The sequence below is a fragment of the Scophthalmus maximus genome, chromosome 4, assembly GCF_022379125.1.
Source record: "Scophthalmus maximus strain ysfricsl-2021 chromosome 4, ASM2237912v1, whole genome shotgun sequence".
NCBI classification, from domain to species: Eukaryota; Metazoa; Chordata; class Actinopteri; order Pleuronectiformes; family Scophthalmidae; genus Scophthalmus; species Scophthalmus maximus.
In genome coordinates this window covers 9,856,661-9,874,662 of record NC_061518.1, presented here as the reverse complement: position 1 = coordinate 9,874,662, position 18,002 = coordinate 9,856,661, and the positions used below count along the sequence as shown (strand labels likewise).

Genomic DNA, 18,002 nt, shown 5'->3' with positions numbered 1-18,002 from the left:
GAATGTGGGGATTTGTGCCTTTTTGAATTGGGATCTTCATCAATTTGGTAAGGATGACTGCCAGCTCCTGCCTCTGATGGTACCCGAGAGAGAGAGAGAGAGGGGGAGGGAGAGGGAGAGAGAGAGAGAGAGGGAGATAGAGAGAGAGAGGGGGGGAGGGAGAGGGAGAGAGAGAGAGAGAGGGGGAGGGAGAGAGAGAGAGGGAGAGAGGGAGAGGGAGCTCCAGATGGTGTTTAAACGCAGACAGAAGGCTACAGCGAGGACAGAGAGAGAGGAGGAGGAGGAGAGAGCCGTGGTTACTGCGCACGGTGGGACCGCCAGCTCCACTCACTCATCAGTGAAAACAAAACTAGTCCGAAAAAACCCCCAAGAATCGTGAATCCACTTCCACTTCTCCTTCTTTTCCCCCCGTCTCAGCTGATTGTGATTTCCTTTTTTGAAAGAAAGTGAGTGGTTGTTGATTTTTCCTTTTTTTTAAAAAACACCATCTGAAGTGTGAAGACGAGGATCGGCGGAGGATCGGCGGAGGATCGGCGCGTCGTCGTCGTCGTCGGAGGAGGATAAGGACCAGAAGCGTGGTGGCAAGAGAAGACCTGTCCACAGACCTGTGGGGGTTTATTCATTGATAAAGGAGACTCATTTCGATCTCGTCGGATGTGTTCGGACTCGTCCCCGACACACGGACTGTGGCCGAGCTGTGAACTAACGGAGACGGGTGTTAAAGTTGCCACGGGCGGAATAAAGACGCACGAGCGCTCCGCGTCCTGATCCGTCTGCGCGGTGTCGTACACGGGACCTGGCAGGATTTGTGGACGAATCATAAACCGGTTAATAGTTTCGTCTGCGTTCAAAAAAAACGAACAATTTATTTTCCAGCTGACACTGCTTTTTTGTATTTTTTTTTTAAATTCTGCTTTCCTCTTATTTCGTCTGTACCCAGGATGGTTAAAATGAGCAAGAGAGCGGATTTACACGACTGGGACAAGTTGTGATTCTATTTTTTTTTTTTTATTTCACATCTCCGTCATCACAACAACAATCCAAAACACGAGACTGCAAAACCAAAGACACCAATGTTTTGAAGGAGCCCCGAGCCCGAACTGGCTTTGATTTCGCTCTTTTTTCTGCCTCTTTCGATATAACCGAGAAGAGAAATACCTCATCAGTTATTAAAACCTGGAGAGTCCAGAGCCCTTTTGAACTTCCAAAGGAAAGATAAACAATTTTCTTCTGTGTCAGCTGTGGCTTCTGCCTCTCCAGCATATCAATATATAAAAAAAGGGAATAACACTTGAATAGTTTTCCCCATAACTTAGCAAAGGCTTTATCCCCCCTTTCCCCCCAAACAATGAGGATTGAGACGATATAAAGGCTGTTCCAGAGACTGGCTGCTGTGGATTATCACCTACAGTTACCTCAGCTTGACCTCGACCTTCACAAAGTGAGTAGAACTGGACCAAAGTCATTTGATCTGTCGGTGTGAATGGTTTTTTAAATGCATTGAGGGCTTTTAACAAGGGCAATAGTCCTTCCTCGTAATATTTTTGACAATGGATTCGTTTTTTTCATATCGAAGGGGTTAAACTGCTGAAATAATCTCAAGCTGAAACTCACATTTTGACCAAACATTGTGCTTGGAGCTCTGAGGGCAGAGGGTTAATGGGAAGGTGAAGACAGACCTGGCTACTGTTGCATCTGCTCCTTCTTTCTTCTTCTTCTTCTTTTTCTGTGCATAACTTCATCCACTTTAATTTCACCCTTTAGATGATGAGTGTTCAGTTTGTGTTTCCTCTTAAGTAATAGAGCAATTTTTTTTTTTTTACTCTTTAATTGATGCTTCTAACTTAGATGTAGAAAATGGAGGCATGTGGACAAATACTGGAAACTGTGGCAGCAGCATTGTTGTCGTCGTCTTCGTTAATATTCGCACTTAATCTACTTTTTTCTGTTACTTTACTTTAATGGAGTTGAGTTGTGGTGGACTGGGGAGAGAGAGAGAGAGAGAGAGAGAGACTTGGGGGGTGTGAGTTGCCCATCGGCCTGAGCCGCACATCAAAGTGATGCTGAGACAAAGTGATGACACAAAATCTTTGGTCCCTGTGAACTTGGTGTCCACCTGGACTGGACGGAGGTTATGGGGGTGTGAGGGGGGATAAACGTAGACGTTTACCTCGAGCTGAACTCGTGGCGCCTCAGAACGGACTCCACACACTATGATACAGCAGCAGTGTGGACGCTCCAACGTCCACGTTTGTGAAACAAAGCAACGAGAAACCCTGGAGGCCGATCCCTGGTGGGTGCAGGGTGCATGTTGTATTCCTTCCGTCTGCGAAGACGCTTCTTCACAGACATACTGCGGTTGAAATGAACACAACTCAAAAGTGATGAGGAAAAAAAACATCTGATATCACAATGTTTGATTTACATCAACCACTGTGACTGTGCACGGGGGACACTCCCTCTGAGAAGAAGCGCGTCCATCCAAGGGCTTCAACCTCCACTTGAACAGCCTCAGCAGCGCACTCTTCCGCCTGTGAGTGCAACAGTAAAACACTCAGGCCATTTTCTCTGCAGGACGCGGCCCCGTATAATTGGCCCTGGTAAATATCACCTGAATAATTGAACAGCTGATAATAGTCTTGAACAATGGATGAGGGGGGTTGCAGAGGTGAAACCGCAGTGCAGACACCCAGCCTCACCGCACATTAGACCTCCATCACCACCAAGCGGGCACCAAAGGCCACCCCTTTGCTCGGCCCGGCCGGGCCCGGCTCTGTCCCCCCCACCTCATCATTAAGTAGCTCTCCTAAAAGGCAGGGCCATTCATTATGACCCCCAGGCTGCCACGTGTTTATTCTCTTCCCATCTACCGCAAGTGCATAGGTTGGGTGTCTTTTTCTGTTTGTACAGAAGAGAAGAACATACCACCCGACATCATAATAATCTAGATAAACCGTCTGAAGTATCAGAATCATCTTGCAAAGCCGCAGGGCAGCGGAGATTCAAATCTGTTTTTCTTGTTTTATTATTTCCGGAATCTTTGCTGCTAGTTAAGTCAAGGCATCAGACGCACAATGTTTTTTTTTTGTACTCTTGCATGTTCCAACATTAACCAGATACGTTATCAGTTGGTTGCATATCAGATGTGGGACATCAGGTGAACAGAGTCATTATACTGTGACTCCATGTTAAAGGATCAGCTCATGTGTTTACTGTTTGAGTGTGTGTGTGTGTGTGTGTGTGTGTGTGTGTGTGTGTGTGTGTGTGTGTGTGTGTGTGTGTGTTTGTGGTGATTATCGTGGACTCAATGTGGGCTGTGCAGGTGAAACTGGCTGCCTCTTCATTAATGAGCGGAGCAGATGGCCTCAGGTGGGCGGGAGCTGCGGGCGCACAGCGAGTCAGTCAGGTGGTCAGCACAACACAGACACCTGGGCCATCACAAACAAGACAAGCCAAGCGGTTGTCACAAGCCAAATCACATCAGGCCTGTGTGTGTGTGTGTGTGTGTGTGTGTGTGTGCCTGGCATTGCTCTAAGTCAACAGACAGATATTTGGTGTTATAAATGATATCATGTGATCCCTTGAAAAGGAGCAATAGTTACTCGCAAACATCTCATCCTGTGTTGCACATGTACTTGTTGCGAAGAAATAGACCAAATTAATTAAAAACAAGGTTCATTTGTGCGAAGGTCTGACATGTAAATATTGCATTGGGTTGTTTTACGTTCATGTAATCCAAATAATTTATTTGCGACCCAGGTTGTCACTCAAGAAGGGGGCTCTGTGCTCCTCAGATAAGCCGCGTTGCGTTCACACAGCCTTGCCTCCAGGGTGAGAACATTAGCTTCCAATTGATAAAGGCTGTTTCAAAATAAGAGGGGAAAGCCCCCCCCCCCCGTTTAATGTGTTTAGCAGGAAAGAAACAGTGGGAGAAAAACTGCAGAAGCGAGTGGAAGCCCACAATTCTTGGTAACTTTGGTGAAAGTAAATGGAGAAGAACTAAACTGTGATGGTTTTTAATGAGCAAACGGGGAAGTGTTACCGAGAGTTATGGCGGTTGTCTGACTTTCGTTAGTTCTTCGGTATTTACAGAAGGCAAAGTTTTCAGCCTGACAAATTAACAGCAGTTTGTCTTGTGCAGCATCGTCGCTGACAGCTGAGACACAGTCAGCTTATTGTTGGGTTACAGTGACTTTAATGAGATCCGTGTGTTTTTGTGAAAATATATAAAAGCAAGTGATGAAGTGACTTGAACGGCGCTGAAAAAAAATAAATTATATATATATATATATATAGTGTGAGTTTTGACTGCCTCTTGCTCTGTCCCCCATCCTGTGTGTGTGTGTGTGTGTGTGTGTGTGTTGTGCTGCTCTGCCCTGGTCTGTTCCACATGTGTTTGACATTACTGCGACAAGGCTGGCCAGCCTCTCTGGGGAGATGGAGAATGTCAGAGACTAGAGCAGAGGAGCGAACTGCTTCCCAACATCTGATGGAATGAGAAACACACTCGCTGGATGGCTGGCCCTGCTGACGCCACAGCGTGGGAGCAGAGCAGAGCAGAGCAGAGGGTGGAGGCCAACTAAAACCCCAAATGTGTGTGTGTGAAATATCACCCTATCCCTCTTTTCCTAATTCTCTTCCCTACATGTGCACATATCCACAAAGATTCCCAAGAATAACATGCGGTACACGCACGCGCACACACACACACACACACACACACACACACACACACACACATTTACCATTTTATTCAGCATGACTCACAACACTGTTTTGCGTCCACTAGGTTTATCAGCCGTCTTTTCTGCAGATTTCCATGCATGTGACACAGCTGATATCTTCCAGTTACCTTATCTGTGACAGTCAGAGATGAAAACACACCATTATGGTTGAGAATTTCCAAAAAAACCAAAAACGATTTCCCCATTTGACTCTTCACTCTCCTTAAATTGCTTCAACATACAGCGCTGACAAATTGCACCCTCAATTACACATTTCAAAAGGGAGACGCATTTACAGCGCACCCACGGGTACAATGGAATGAATACAAATGTCACAACATCAGAGAATTCACACGTGCACTATATTCTAATCTTTGACAGCTCGAACCAGGGGAAAAAAAAAAACCCTTCCTCCTCCTCCCTTCCTTGTCTTGTGCCTATTTCACCTCCTGCTCTCCTTCCCTCACCGCCCTCGCCCCCGGACCTCTGACCTCTTTTCGACCCTCTCCTCCTCCACGTCCCATTCTCCCCGTGGCACCTTCTCAACCTCTCACCCGCTCTTGTTCATGGTAGGAAGTGTGCTCACATCAGCGTCAGACACAGGAAACAGCTGGACTAATCTACAGTAGCGCTGAGCTCTGGTTTAATCAAGTCAAACGGACGGGCCAGCAGAGTTCATATTGCCGCGGCTACCTGATATAATGAATCCCTCCCTTTCCTTCTGCCCTACGCCGAGGCCCTTATCACAGGCGGGGAGTAAACACGCACAGAGGAACACAGACCGAAGTTATTAAGGCCTCCACTCCAAAAGCAGTCCTCTCTGGATGTCTGGGGAAGTTCTGCAGGAGAAGAGCATTAGGCCGAGATTTGGGAAGGAAGGCGCGTTGCTCACATTCACAACTCTGCCTCTCTCTCTCTCTCTCTCTCTCTCTCTCTCTCTCTCTCTGTCTCGCTCTCTCTGTACAGTATTTGTGAAATAAAAAAAAAACCGTTATCTCCTGGAAACAGATCCTGTGCCACACAGATGGTTCCGTCTCTTTTTCAAATGGGAGACTGAGCCAGTGAGTGCGGTCGTGTTACCAGTTAGTTGTGCAGACCTTAATCTTGGCTCCAGCCTTCCTTCCTCTGCCTCTGTGTCTCTCTCTGCTCAGACACACCCACGCACACACACACACACACACACACACACACACACACACACACACACACACACGCAGACCAACTTTACCTTAGCTTCTCGGGACAGGGTGTTTGAAATGCAGAGAGAGAGGACGGTCAGACATGTTGTGGATGAGCACAGGTCATCGAGAGGAGGGACTCGTAACCTGGTATTTAAAGTCACCAGGTTGCCTTAGCAGGGTGTGGGGGCTGCTTTTGATGTCTGTCTTTCAAGTGTGTCCTCATATATATATTTATATATATATATATATAGAGAGAGAGAGAGAGAGAGAGAGAGAGATCAATCATCACATTAGTATGTAATATGCCCTGCCCTCTTAGTTATCATTTAAGCTCTTTCCGATAGAAAAGGAGACTGATTATGTTGGGGTCCATTTATTCTTGTAAATACATTGGACAGATACAACCTTTTAATATGGATCTCAGGTTTGTGATGTATCCATTTGAATCTTCCGATCGCAGTGTGTGAGGACTGTAGTTTTGAGTGCTGCAGTCACCAGCAGAATTTATTAAAGCAATTGGAGCATTGATTGCGGTGGAGACCAAAAAAAAGAAGTGCATTTAATTTATTTCGTCCCTGCCACTACAGAATGTCAGAGCATAGCCTCACTGACACATCACACAAGTAAACTGTCGAAGACGGTCTGACCATGATTGTGTGCAATGTTATCAAAGTTATGTCCTTTCGGTCTTTGTTCATTATGAATTATAGAAATGTAGTTGAATTTTAATTTAGTGGCAACGTTCTCAAAAACTTTGTCTTTGCGCTGAAAGAAAATTCTCATTACTAAAACCATGAACATTAAGTGTAGGTTTTCTTTTTAAAGACATTAAATAAACTAACATATTCAGTGGAAATTTACTACGTTTTCCCTAACACTTCACGATAACATTATAAACAAATCACTTTATTTCATCGCTTCTTGTTGTCCTGTGACTCTGACCATGACATGCCAGCGGGTTGGCTTAATTTGCCAATTAGCTGCAAGTAATCAGCGCGTTATCGGCCCCGCGGTCACTCTCTTTCTCCTCCCGGTCGCTCTTGTTGTCGTGGCGGCGTCCCACAGTCCGCTCGCGTCCCAGAGGAGTAGCAGGTATTTATTTCGTCGGCTTCCAGCACGAGCTGGCTGAAGGCTAAATGGAGAAACTGTCAAAGCTTCACTCTGACCTGTCACATGAATCCCCCCCCCCCCCCCCCCCTTCCCTTCCCCTCTTCTCACCAGTGGTTTGTGTGCTCACATGTCAATGTGTGCGTATGTGTGAAACCTACGGGGTCCTGCAGGATAATGCTGAACACCCCTACCCATGTCTGTCTAATGTCGAGCTGTTGTTACTGTGCCTGCGGGCCAAACGAAGAGGTACGAGGAGTGCTGGCAGGCTGCGGAGCAGTTCAGGCTACAGACAGTTTTGTCAGCACTGACAGCTCCATAGTGACAGAGCAGACGTTTAACACTGAAGGAAATGAAATACATGACATCAAGTAGGAGAGTGACTAATCTGCTGTTTGTTTTCCCTATCTTTGCAGTAAGTGACAGATCAGTGTCGGGTTTTTTTTACGGCGCACAAAGTACAAAAGAAGAAAAATAGACGGCGACAATTCACACGTTCTGCTTAACACAAAGACACATGCAAAGATTTGGGTTTCATGGGGAGGAAGGACTGAGACGGTGCAGTTGCCTTGGTGTGTGTGCGTGCGTGTGTGTGTGTGTGTGTGTGTTGCCAGGGTCAAATCTAAGTCTTTTGTGCTCCATAAATCAGCAGGCAGCAGCGGTGACGTAAGAACAAACAGAGCTGCTCTCTGCTGCAGCTGGCTGGAAAGAGGAAGAAACAGGAGAGAGGGATACAGAGAGGGGAAAGAGAGAGAGAGCAGGACAGCAGCTGTCAGGCCTCCATCGCACACCTGTCACACAGGAAGTGAGCGCCGGCCACTGTTTCCTGGATACACCTCCTCAAACACTGCTCCTGGAAGAAACGAAGGGAGGACATCTGCCACGATGGGGTGAGCCAGACAGGCGGCCAGATTGATACACCGAAGGATCAATAGACGGAGACGTTCGCCAGACGCCGAATAACAATCGGGAGAGAGCGAGTTCAGAGTTCCTCGCGTCTCGCTGCCTCGCGGCCCTGTTTGCACGCGTGTGCGTCCAGACTGTGCACGGTCAAGAGGATGTTTGTGTTATCGCAGAGCTCTACGACAGACAGGTCACACTGCGGAGACTCCGGCCCAACTCTCCCACAAGCACAATGAGCCGCACACACATGCGCCAAAACCCAACAGTGGGACATTCCCACGCTTGTTCCTCTCACCAGCCCCCTCCACCCCCACCCCATCCCGACCCACCCCCCCGCCCTCCTGTGACCAATATCGGCTAATCCAGATGTAGTGTAGCTGCGCACCGATGTGCACGTGAGTCTTTCTTCTGTGTTTTTCTATGACTCTGTGACTTTCCCCCGGCCTCGCTCGCCACTCAGTCCACGGTCTCGGCCCTCGTGGCCAACTGATCACAACAGGAAGTGATATCACTTGGTGCCGATGAGGCACTTGGACGTTTTGTCTCCTGCTTAGCGTCTCCTCCCATCCTCCAGAGCCTCTCTGTTGTGGCCCTCTTTGTTTGTCAGGCAGGGGTCCTCTGGAGGGCCCCCCCCCATGCCCTATTCCCGGGCTGCCCTTCATGCTGCCTGTATGCAATTAACAGAGTAATTAAAAGCCTGATGAGCTAATTGGTGCTGGGTGAGGCTGCAGGTGTTTGGATCGGGGAGCCTGTTTATGTAAGTGCACTGTGAACATCCTGTGGCAATAAAAAATATATAACGTAGTGAAGGTCAGAAAGTAGGAACTGCATGTGACCCAGTATAATTTCTTGATGAGATTCACTCATGTCCTGCTATACCAGACCCCAAACCAGATCTTTTTGATGGGATCTGTCATGCTTTACTTATCTCACAGCAAAACTCTGAATTTCACATGTAATTCATTTTGAGATTCATCTTACTCGTTCTCTCTGTTATCTGCAGCCATGCATGCCATGTGTTGCAGGAACATACACAGTGCTCAGTTTGAAGCGGGAGGGAGACCGAGCGCATAGCCTGTGCGATGCATTACCTACCTTTAAGTTAGTAAATGAAATAAAACAAAAATTACATTTTCATGTCTCAGGTCAAGCTCGGGGCTCAAGTTTGGCAATAGGTTTGTGCAGCCATGCCAGTGTATCAGGAGGAGTGTACTGGATGTTAAGATGAATTATGTCATGACAGAGCTCATCTGAGAGAAGGTCTGACTGATGTAGGACCGAGGCGGCCCGAGGCTGAGCTCTCAGCTGGCAAAATTAGGCACACAGCTGACAGGATGAGGGGAAGACGTTGTCGATGAGTGGGAACAAAGTAGAGTTATCAAGCCGAGCAGAAGCTACATGTAAATCCTTCTCTCTGCTCGGGTCTCGTCTGCGTTTCGGTCTCGCGTTGGCCCGCTCCCAGATGTACATGCACAGTCACTTCCTCGTATGTGTGTCTCTTTCTTGTCTCCTACTTCCTCCCGCCATCTCTGCCCCCCTCCTCCACTCGGTGGCAGCTGTGCTGGTGATGGCTGTGTGCCCATGGTGCAAGCTGGCTGTGGGGTCCCAGGTGGCCCACATGACAGTTATTGATGTTCAGGTGTTCAACTCCTCTCACACAGAGACCCTGGAGCCACACACACACACACACACACAAGGATTCACGCAGAAGGACCGTACACATGCATTTACTCAATTGTGGTCCACATGCATACACATGCGCAATTGCGCATTGCAAACTATGCATATTCTATCGAATTCTGAGCAGAGATGTAAACCATACAGTTAGAAGTGCATCGGAGACTTTGTGCCCACAGCTGCTGGGCTGTCTGGTGGGCGCCAGTAAATACGAGATGAAAACAATCAAGCTTTGTGAAACTGTATGCAGTTCAGCTTGTAGGTGAGTCCTAATGGTCTAGTATGTGTGACCATTTTCTGTGTGCGTGCATGTGTGGTGGGATAGCCAGTGTTGGTACCAGTGCCCAATGCAGCCCTAACACACTCCAGATGTCTCTGGCCAGCCAGGGAGTTGTTCTTGGCACGGCCCGCCTCAGCAGAATGTCACAAATACTTTCCTTTATTTAGGAATGGCTCTGGGTTGGTAGCTGGAGCGAGAGAGGCAGCAGCGGGTGGATGGCGGAGGAGGGAGGAAGCGAAGGGATGAGATGGTAGATGAAAAGACCAGAATGAATGATTAGCAACGTGGAAGGACGGGGGGGGGGGAGACGAGGCACTAAGAGAAGAGAGGTGGCTGGGCAGAAGATGGAGAGGGAGGAGAGAAAGAGAGGGGAGTGTGAAGGAGCCAGGCAAAGTCGGCTCCAGTCTAGCATCTGGATTTTATTAGCAGCCGTTGGGAAAAGCTGAAAAGGAAGTTTTTTCTCTGTGAGCACGTCGGCAGCAGTGATATGCTGCACATAACCACTTCACTGCCGACGAGAGGAGCCAGGCCCTCCCAAAGGAGAACAGATGGTCGCTGGAACTTCAATACAATTACATCAATAACAGCTTTCACAGATATAAGCACTGTATGACAGGATCCCTGCAGCTCAGAGAGGCAGAAATACAACTCCTCTACCCTTAGCACCTCTGGCCCCGGATAAATTGTCCAATCCATCCTCACCCCCTGCTTGTCCTCAAGTTATCTTTGCTTTTCTTGCCAGGTTGACCGTTTAAAAGAAAACCTTGAATCATTTGACTTAGAAAGTGGTGATTTATGGGTAATCTGATCAAAGACATAATGCCCCCCCCCCCCCCACTCGTTTGTTTTTTGTTCGACATGTTTGTTCAGCCGGCGCTGCATGTGTACTATCACAGAGATTCTCAAGTAATGCAGGGAAAAATAAAATATGTTTGTGTCCGCAACGTATGCATTCTGCAAAGTTGCGGTCATGTGTGCATGCATCAGTGTTTCTAAATATGTGTGTGTGTGTGTGTGTGTGTGTGTGTGTGTTTGTGTGCATGCACTGCACAGGCCTGTCTCCCACCCTGTCATTAGTGAAGGCTTTAAAGCCTCTGAGCTCTAAATCAGTTTAAGATGAAGTGGAGTCTGGGATCTGTCTGCAGAAGCAGGCAGTGTGCTGACACACACATACACACATACACACACACACACACACATCCCCATCTTACCTGTGACACAGTTCAGCCCTCAAACTGATAACAAGGCATTTGTCAAAAATATAGAGCAAGTTGACAAACAGAATTTTTTTTTTTTTTTGCAGAACTAGGTCACAGGAAGGCGATATATTGGTCTAATGCTACAGATGTTATCTGTCTTTTTCTATTGAATGGGATTTGGGCTTGGTAGATTGGAGGGTGCTGTCGGTGCTGTATCCCTAAAGTCTTTGGTCCGAGGCACAGGCCTGCAATCCCCATGTTTTGTTATGAAGGCCTGGTGCGGGGCTGGGGGGAGGGGGGTGGGGGTGGTGGGGGGGGGGGCAGAGGCTGAGTCTCTGTTTGTGTGGACTCCTCAGCGGCCTGATAGGGAACAGATGTGGGAAGGCAGGAGGCTGGGCAGCCAGCCAGAGCAGCTGGGAGAAATTAAAAACAACAGCATTCCTGGAGACTGGGGGAATTACAGTGAGAGGGAGGGAGGGAGCGCGGGAGGGATGTGAGGAGCGAGAGACAGAGGGAGAGTTTTAGGGCTATGTGGTCACTGAGAAGAGTCTCTGTGGAGTACGCAAGATTGAATAGACAGGGGGGGATTTAAGGGGACTGCTCTTCGGTGGTTAGCTGAGGCTAATAAGTTGCAGCTGTATTTCCAGGGGAAGCGCAAACCACACGTTCACATGTACACACACACACACACACACATCTGCAACGCACGGACATATGTCTCTGTGTGAACTGAGACCAACACGTGCGACCAGCATCTGAAATGTCTTCCAATGGCTCGTCCATATATGAGGATATATCTTTGTGGGTGTGTATCTTTGTGTCTTTGAATAGGTTTCAAAGAAGGCATATATATATTTAAATCTATAATGTGACCCCAAGATGGTTGTGGAAAGTTAGACAAACCACGAGTGTGTGCAGGCGTACAGTACAGGGTCTATGGTTTTGTGCGTCTCACAGTGAATTGTTTTGCATGTTGTTTCATCATTGCACAAGGGGAGTGTGTAAGACGGAGAACATTTTTAGAACTCAGACGGCAGACTGTTTCTCTTGGTGAGCAATCCTTTAGCCCCGATTACGTCAAACGTGCCGACATACAGCTGTTCAGAGAGCCAGAGAAACAGGGACAGTCAGCGGCAGAGAGGTAGGTGACGATTGTATCCTATTGTTCTATTTTCAGCCAAATATTCTATAGCGAGTGTTTGGGACCGGCAGCAACATCTCTGTATCCTGAGCAGCTCCACTCTCAGCTGTATCGATCGCAAAGTGCCTCCTTTCAGACACTCAGATAAAAAACCTGTTGGGGGTGAAATAGAGCAGCTTGGTCCAGAGCCGAACCTTAACCACATAGGTCGACTTTCACCGGTGCACCAGTCTGCCTTTTTCTTTTTTTTTGATCCTTCTTTTGGCGTGTGTGTGTGTGTGTGTGTGTGTGTGTTGTCCTTCGGCACAAAACACAATCGGAGGACAGATGGCCACAGATGGGGTTGCAGACCATGTATTAAAAGTGAAAATCAGAGCGTGGTGTGTGCCCTGTCCCTGTAGCCGGTCAGATTAAACAGCTGTCTATAATCCCACAGTGGGAGCAGGCAGGCAGACAGGGCAGACAGACAGACAGACAGACAGACAGACAGACAGACTGACAGACAGGGCAGACAGACAGACAGACAGGCAGACAGACAGGGCAGACAGACAGACAGACAGGGCAGGCAGACAGACAGACAGACAGACAGGGCAGGCAGACAGACAGACAGACAGACAGACAGGGCAGACAGACAGACAGACAGGGCAGGCAGACAGACAGACAGACAGACAGACAGGGCAGGCAGACAGACAGACAGACAGACAGACAGACAGACAGGCAGGGCAGACAGACAGACAGACAGACAGACAGACAGACACAGGCAGGCAGGCAGACAGACAGACAGACAGACAGACACAGGCAGGCAGGCAGGCAGACAGACAGACAGACAGGGCGATCCCACTCATCTCCTCTCAAAGAAGTGACAAAAATAGTTAGTTATAGTGAGAGAAAGTCACGAAAGCATTTTAACTGGATGTCACCCTCCTGATCTTTTGATCACAAGTGGGTCCAGCTCTAGTTCATTTGAGTAAAGCTTGTAGCTTCAGGGGACAAACGGACTAAGCCACATTCTGGAGATGTACTCGCTTGTCAGGATTATTTGTTCAGATGTCCACGGTATGGACATCCTACAGGACACACTTTCACACAGTCAATTTCGAACCAAAGAGGAGGTCTACGTGAAACGTGTGACTGCCTCCAGTCCCCGCAGGAAGCAGCCGATCAACTCAGTCACATGTGGAGCTTGCATGTGTGTTAAAAGTTCTTCAGAAGAGAAACGGCTGCATCTATTTATACCAGCCAGCACCGTCTGCCTCTATCTTACAACCTTGTGTGTTTGTGTTCAGAGCGTCTGGCTCGGGGCAAGCGGCTGAGTGCCCCTCGTGTTCTGAGGATCACTGTGTCAATGGCCCTCGTACAGCACACTCCAGAGTGGCACTCTTTAAATACAGACACCAGCTGTTGAACGCTCCGACGCGAGCTCCAAGAAATCGGCTAAATATGCTGCGGAAGAAAACACTGGATTTATAGTCGGCTTGCGGGAGACGTGAAATGAAAAAAACGCGTCACGTGGCAGTGATTTCATGCTGTACGTTAGGTACTACAATGTGAAAACGCTGCAGCTGTAAACGAGATTTCAACCCAGGGTAAAAGCTAAAGTGGGAATTCAAGAGCGGTGTCGGTAGTTTGTCTACTTTTTAAGTATAAGAGATTATCACGCGGCTACTAAGTGGAATTTCATGTTCTGCATGTGTGAGGCGTTTGAAATTTTCTTTCCTCTCGTGATGCATTAAGAGATAACGGAAAGGAGTGAGAGGATGCTTCAAAATTATTATCAATGAATGCCACATAAATTCTACAGTGTGGTTTATATCTGCCCTGCTAGACTTTAAAAGAGGGGCCTCTGCTCTTCTCCTTTCATTATGTTTGTTCGCTACATACAGTGATAGAGGTGCGACGTGCTCGACAGAAACGGTTCTGCTCTGTTCTGACATATGAACCGGGCTGCATATTGATTTCATTGTTTTTCATTGCACAGTGCACACTCATGGCGCTCCGTGCTCTCCCTGCTACACATGTACAGATGCGTAAACGCTTTCTTCTCACAGGCTGCGAAAGTCATCACACCTCTCTCGGCTCAGGTTGACATTGCAGAGGGATATAATTCCGGCAGCTGCAACGGCAGTCGGACTCATAGACAGAGAGAGAGTCAACACTCCGCAGATACATCACCAAATAACGTACCTGCTGCTCATGTGTTGTATGTACAGTATTTAGATTGTGTCTTAAGTGAATGCGGTTTGTGCAAGACGCACCATGTGCAGAGCGCATGAGGCCCTCTGCCACAAAAAAAAAAGGTTGTAAGGCAATGGTCATTACACATGCTCGTGGCTCTGGCACATCCACCCTGTGTCGTGTTTTCTTCTCGTGTCCCTCGCTGTACCATCCGTTCCCTTCGCGACACGGAGCCCGGCCTTGCCTTGTTTGGTCCTGGCAGGGTGTCTGGCAGAGGACAGGAGGCCTCTCGTAGCAGGACGGAGCTCTGCCGAAAGCCAGTCCACAGTGACAGACAGCAGCAGATCCAGCTGCACTTGTCACTGGCTGTCAAGCCGGCTGTCTGAACTCGGGGGACGAGAGGGGACAGGCGGGGAGGAGTGTGTGTGCGTGTGTGTGAGCGTGTGAGTATGTGTGTGTGTGTGTGTGTTTGGGGGTTGGAAGTTATAGGGAAGGCTGCACTGATTGGGATGTCAGAGCTACATGGAGTGTGTGTGTGTGTGTGTGTGTGTGTGTGTGTGAAGTAGTGAGAGAGAGAGAGAGAGAGAGAGAGAGAGGCAAGAGAAGGAGGGGATTTCAGTCAGCAGCAGCTGAACGAGTGAGCAGGTGTTACTGTATGTCTCCCAGGCCCATGAATCTCCAACACAATACAAGTTTGGATTCATTTCCACTCCCTGCATTGATTTGTTTTGGTTCTTTTTTATGGGGCTGCTTTTGGTTTAGGGGGAAACAATCGATGGTTCCCAGGTGAAAATGTCAGTGCTCTGCTCCTTAACCAGCTGTTTCCACTTTGAAAGTATGATTTTTTTTTTCTTCTTTTGTTCACGCTGGAGCTCCATCTTCATGGTTTTCTCTTTCTTTTCCCTCTCTTCATATCTCAGGTAGCAGAGTGCAGAAGGTTGGAACAATGCCAGATTCACCTGCGGATGTGAAAACCCAGCCCAGGTCCACCCCACCCACCATGCCTCCACCACCCCCGGCTGTCAGCCAAGCAACCAATCGCAGCGCTTCATTCACCCCCACCACCAGTAAATCAAGTAAGGATCCTTCCTACCTTTGACTATAAACAACGGGTTTAAACAGTGAAATGTGGGTGTATTTAATATCAGTATCATCTGCGGTAAAGTCAAAGTTCTTCACCATAAACTATTATGATTTTTCAGTTATTTACCTTACGTGGTGTGAAATCTGTTTTCTTTGACCTGAAGATGATCCTTCTGTGTTGATACCTCATGTCGGCAGGTAGTCATCCTAGGTGTTAATGCGCATATGATATACTGTTTTCGCAATGTCTGCTGTTTGATTCAGAATGCAACTTTTTTGCATGCCATTCCCTGTCCCTCTGTCACTCTGACTCCAAAACTGTTAAATCTGTTCTGAATTTTGTCTGAAAGTTGAATTCTACGTCACATTTGATCTAATCCTCGTAATTCACTGCTTTTAAAACATGCTTACATATTAGAATACATCCATCCACCCATCAATCTGAAATAATTTGCAACACCTCGGAGGCCGTCTACAGTGGATTACACCGCCATTTGTCCCACTGAGGTCAACTGTCACGACGCTTTATATGAAGGGAAATTCCAAATATGTGTTTCTTCCCTGTTCTGGTGCACAAGTGTTGAAGTCACTTGTGTGTCAGGTGTGTGTCACTGCAGGCAACTGCACGCACACGCGCACGCACACACACACACACACACACACACACACACACACACACACACACTCACACACACACACACACACACACACACACGCACACACACACACATACATACACACACACACACACACACACACACACACATACACACACACGCACACACACACACACACACACACAGACATACATACACTGACACACTACATGGGCTAGTGTTGCATTTATTTGCCCTTGATCCCAAGGATGATAAAGAGTGATTTCCATCCGAATGCTTGGCCATTGCCGTCCAGCTAAACAGATTAATATCAACACTCCCATTGCGTGTGTGTGTGTGTGTGTGTGTGTGTGTGTGTCTTTCTGTGTTCAGAATGCCCTTGCTGGTGGGACAAGTGTCTTTGAGTGCATGTGTGAGTGTGTGTGTGTGTGTTGTTTACCAGCTGGTCAGGCGGCCGTACAGGGGACTAGCCGGGGTGGTGCTGCCGTGTGTAGACTACTTTCTTCCCTATATAGCAATGACAGGCCATGTTGTTTCACCTGTTGTGGCGAGCGGTCAGCAGTGTAGCTCTCTGCCTGCACCTCTCCCTCCCTCTAAAGCCAGAACACAAGCGCTGCCTGTCGGGATCACATGGGTTAGTCCATATGTGTTGAGGCCCTCGACCCACAGATTAGAGCAACAAGCATGCCTGAGAGGGACGGCAACAACTCGACTGTTGACCAACTCAACTGTATATGGTCTTGTTTTCAAGTATGAGTTCAAGTTGTAGCGTTACTGTCTTTTGTGGCTCACTGTAGAGGCCTGTGACTATATTTTGAAAACATGAAGTTGTGGCTATCCAGATATGATTGGTGCCAATGCATATTTTAAAAATCAAGACAATCCAGATTGGGAAAGAGCATTCCAGCTTCTTCTTTGACTCATAAATCATATCTTAGACTGACAATCTATTTTGCATTCATTTCTTTTTGTGGCTGGCTCGGAAATGAAAATATGAAAGCAGGGCAAAGGTCAAATGTGTGTGAGAGAGCGCTGCTGTGTATTTGTGAGTTTGCTTGTGGCCTGAATTGAGACGGATGTGTGAGTGATTATATACGTGTATGAGTGCTGTGTCTATTCTGAATCTTCGAGCTGCAAAGCTACTTTCAGCTGGTGGACAGGTGCGGGTCCAAATTTGGCTACACACCTGCTGCTGGAATAAAAGTAACGTGGGCCACAGGACTATTTTTGGCGCCTCTTTAACAAGTTCCTCTTATAGTTGTGTCCTACTGAGTGAGTGAGGGGGAAGAGGGTGAGGAGCAGGGTGGAATAGACTTCTACGGGGGGGTGGAGGTGGAGGTGTGGAAGGGGTCAAATGTACCACTGTGCCACTTGTGAGACAGCTGAAGTTACTGCGAACACACACACACACACACACACACACACACACACACACACACACACACATGCTCAGAGTGCTCAGTCAAAGTGGCGGAAATATGCACCACACTTTGTGCATCATATACTGTTGGCACAGTGTCAAACTTGAATATATGTGTACTTACCTTATATTTACTGAACCACAAACTCCTCTATCAGCAGCATATGAGTGCTTCCCCTCTGTCCCACCGTACTGACCCCACGTTCACATTGTCTGTTTATCTGCAGTGCTGAATGGAAGCAGCCACTCTCCGACGTCGCTGAATGGTGCTCCGTCCACTCCGAACGGCTTCAGTAACGGCCCGGCCATGTCCTCGACGGCCTCGCTGTCCAACCAGCAGCTCCCACCAGCGTGTGGCGCCCGGCAGCTCTGCAAGCTGAAGCGCTTCCTGACCACGCTGCAGCAGTTTGGCAACGACATTTCGCCGGAGATCGGAGAGAGGGTGCGCAGCCTTGTGCTGGGGCTGGTGGTAAGTTCGGACTGTGCTCACGAGGA

General features: G+C 48.0%; 1 protein-coding gene across 8 annotated transcripts in view; it reads left to right on the top strand.

Annotated features, from left to right (window-relative positions):
• Nucleotides 1-18,002, top strand: part of cbfa2t3 (CBFA2/RUNX1 partner transcriptional co-repressor 3) — a 41,570-nt gene that overhangs the window by 7,822 nt on the left and 15,746 nt on the right. For 6 of the 8 annotated variants that reach the window (XM_035627861.2, XM_035627869.2, XM_035627862.2 and 3 more), the window contains 2 exons: nucleotides 15,308-15,463; nucleotides 17,735-17,976. In XM_035627861.2, the coding sequence (XP_035483754.1) occupies nucleotides 15,308-15,463; nucleotides 17,735-17,976 (398 nt within the window). Of the gene's footprint in view, nucleotides 1-231; nucleotides 1,442-12,121; nucleotides 12,213-15,307; nucleotides 15,464-17,734; nucleotides 17,977-18,002 lie in introns of those variants that run through there. The other 2 variants (XM_035627866.2, XM_035627868.2) reach the window with 2 other exon arrangements.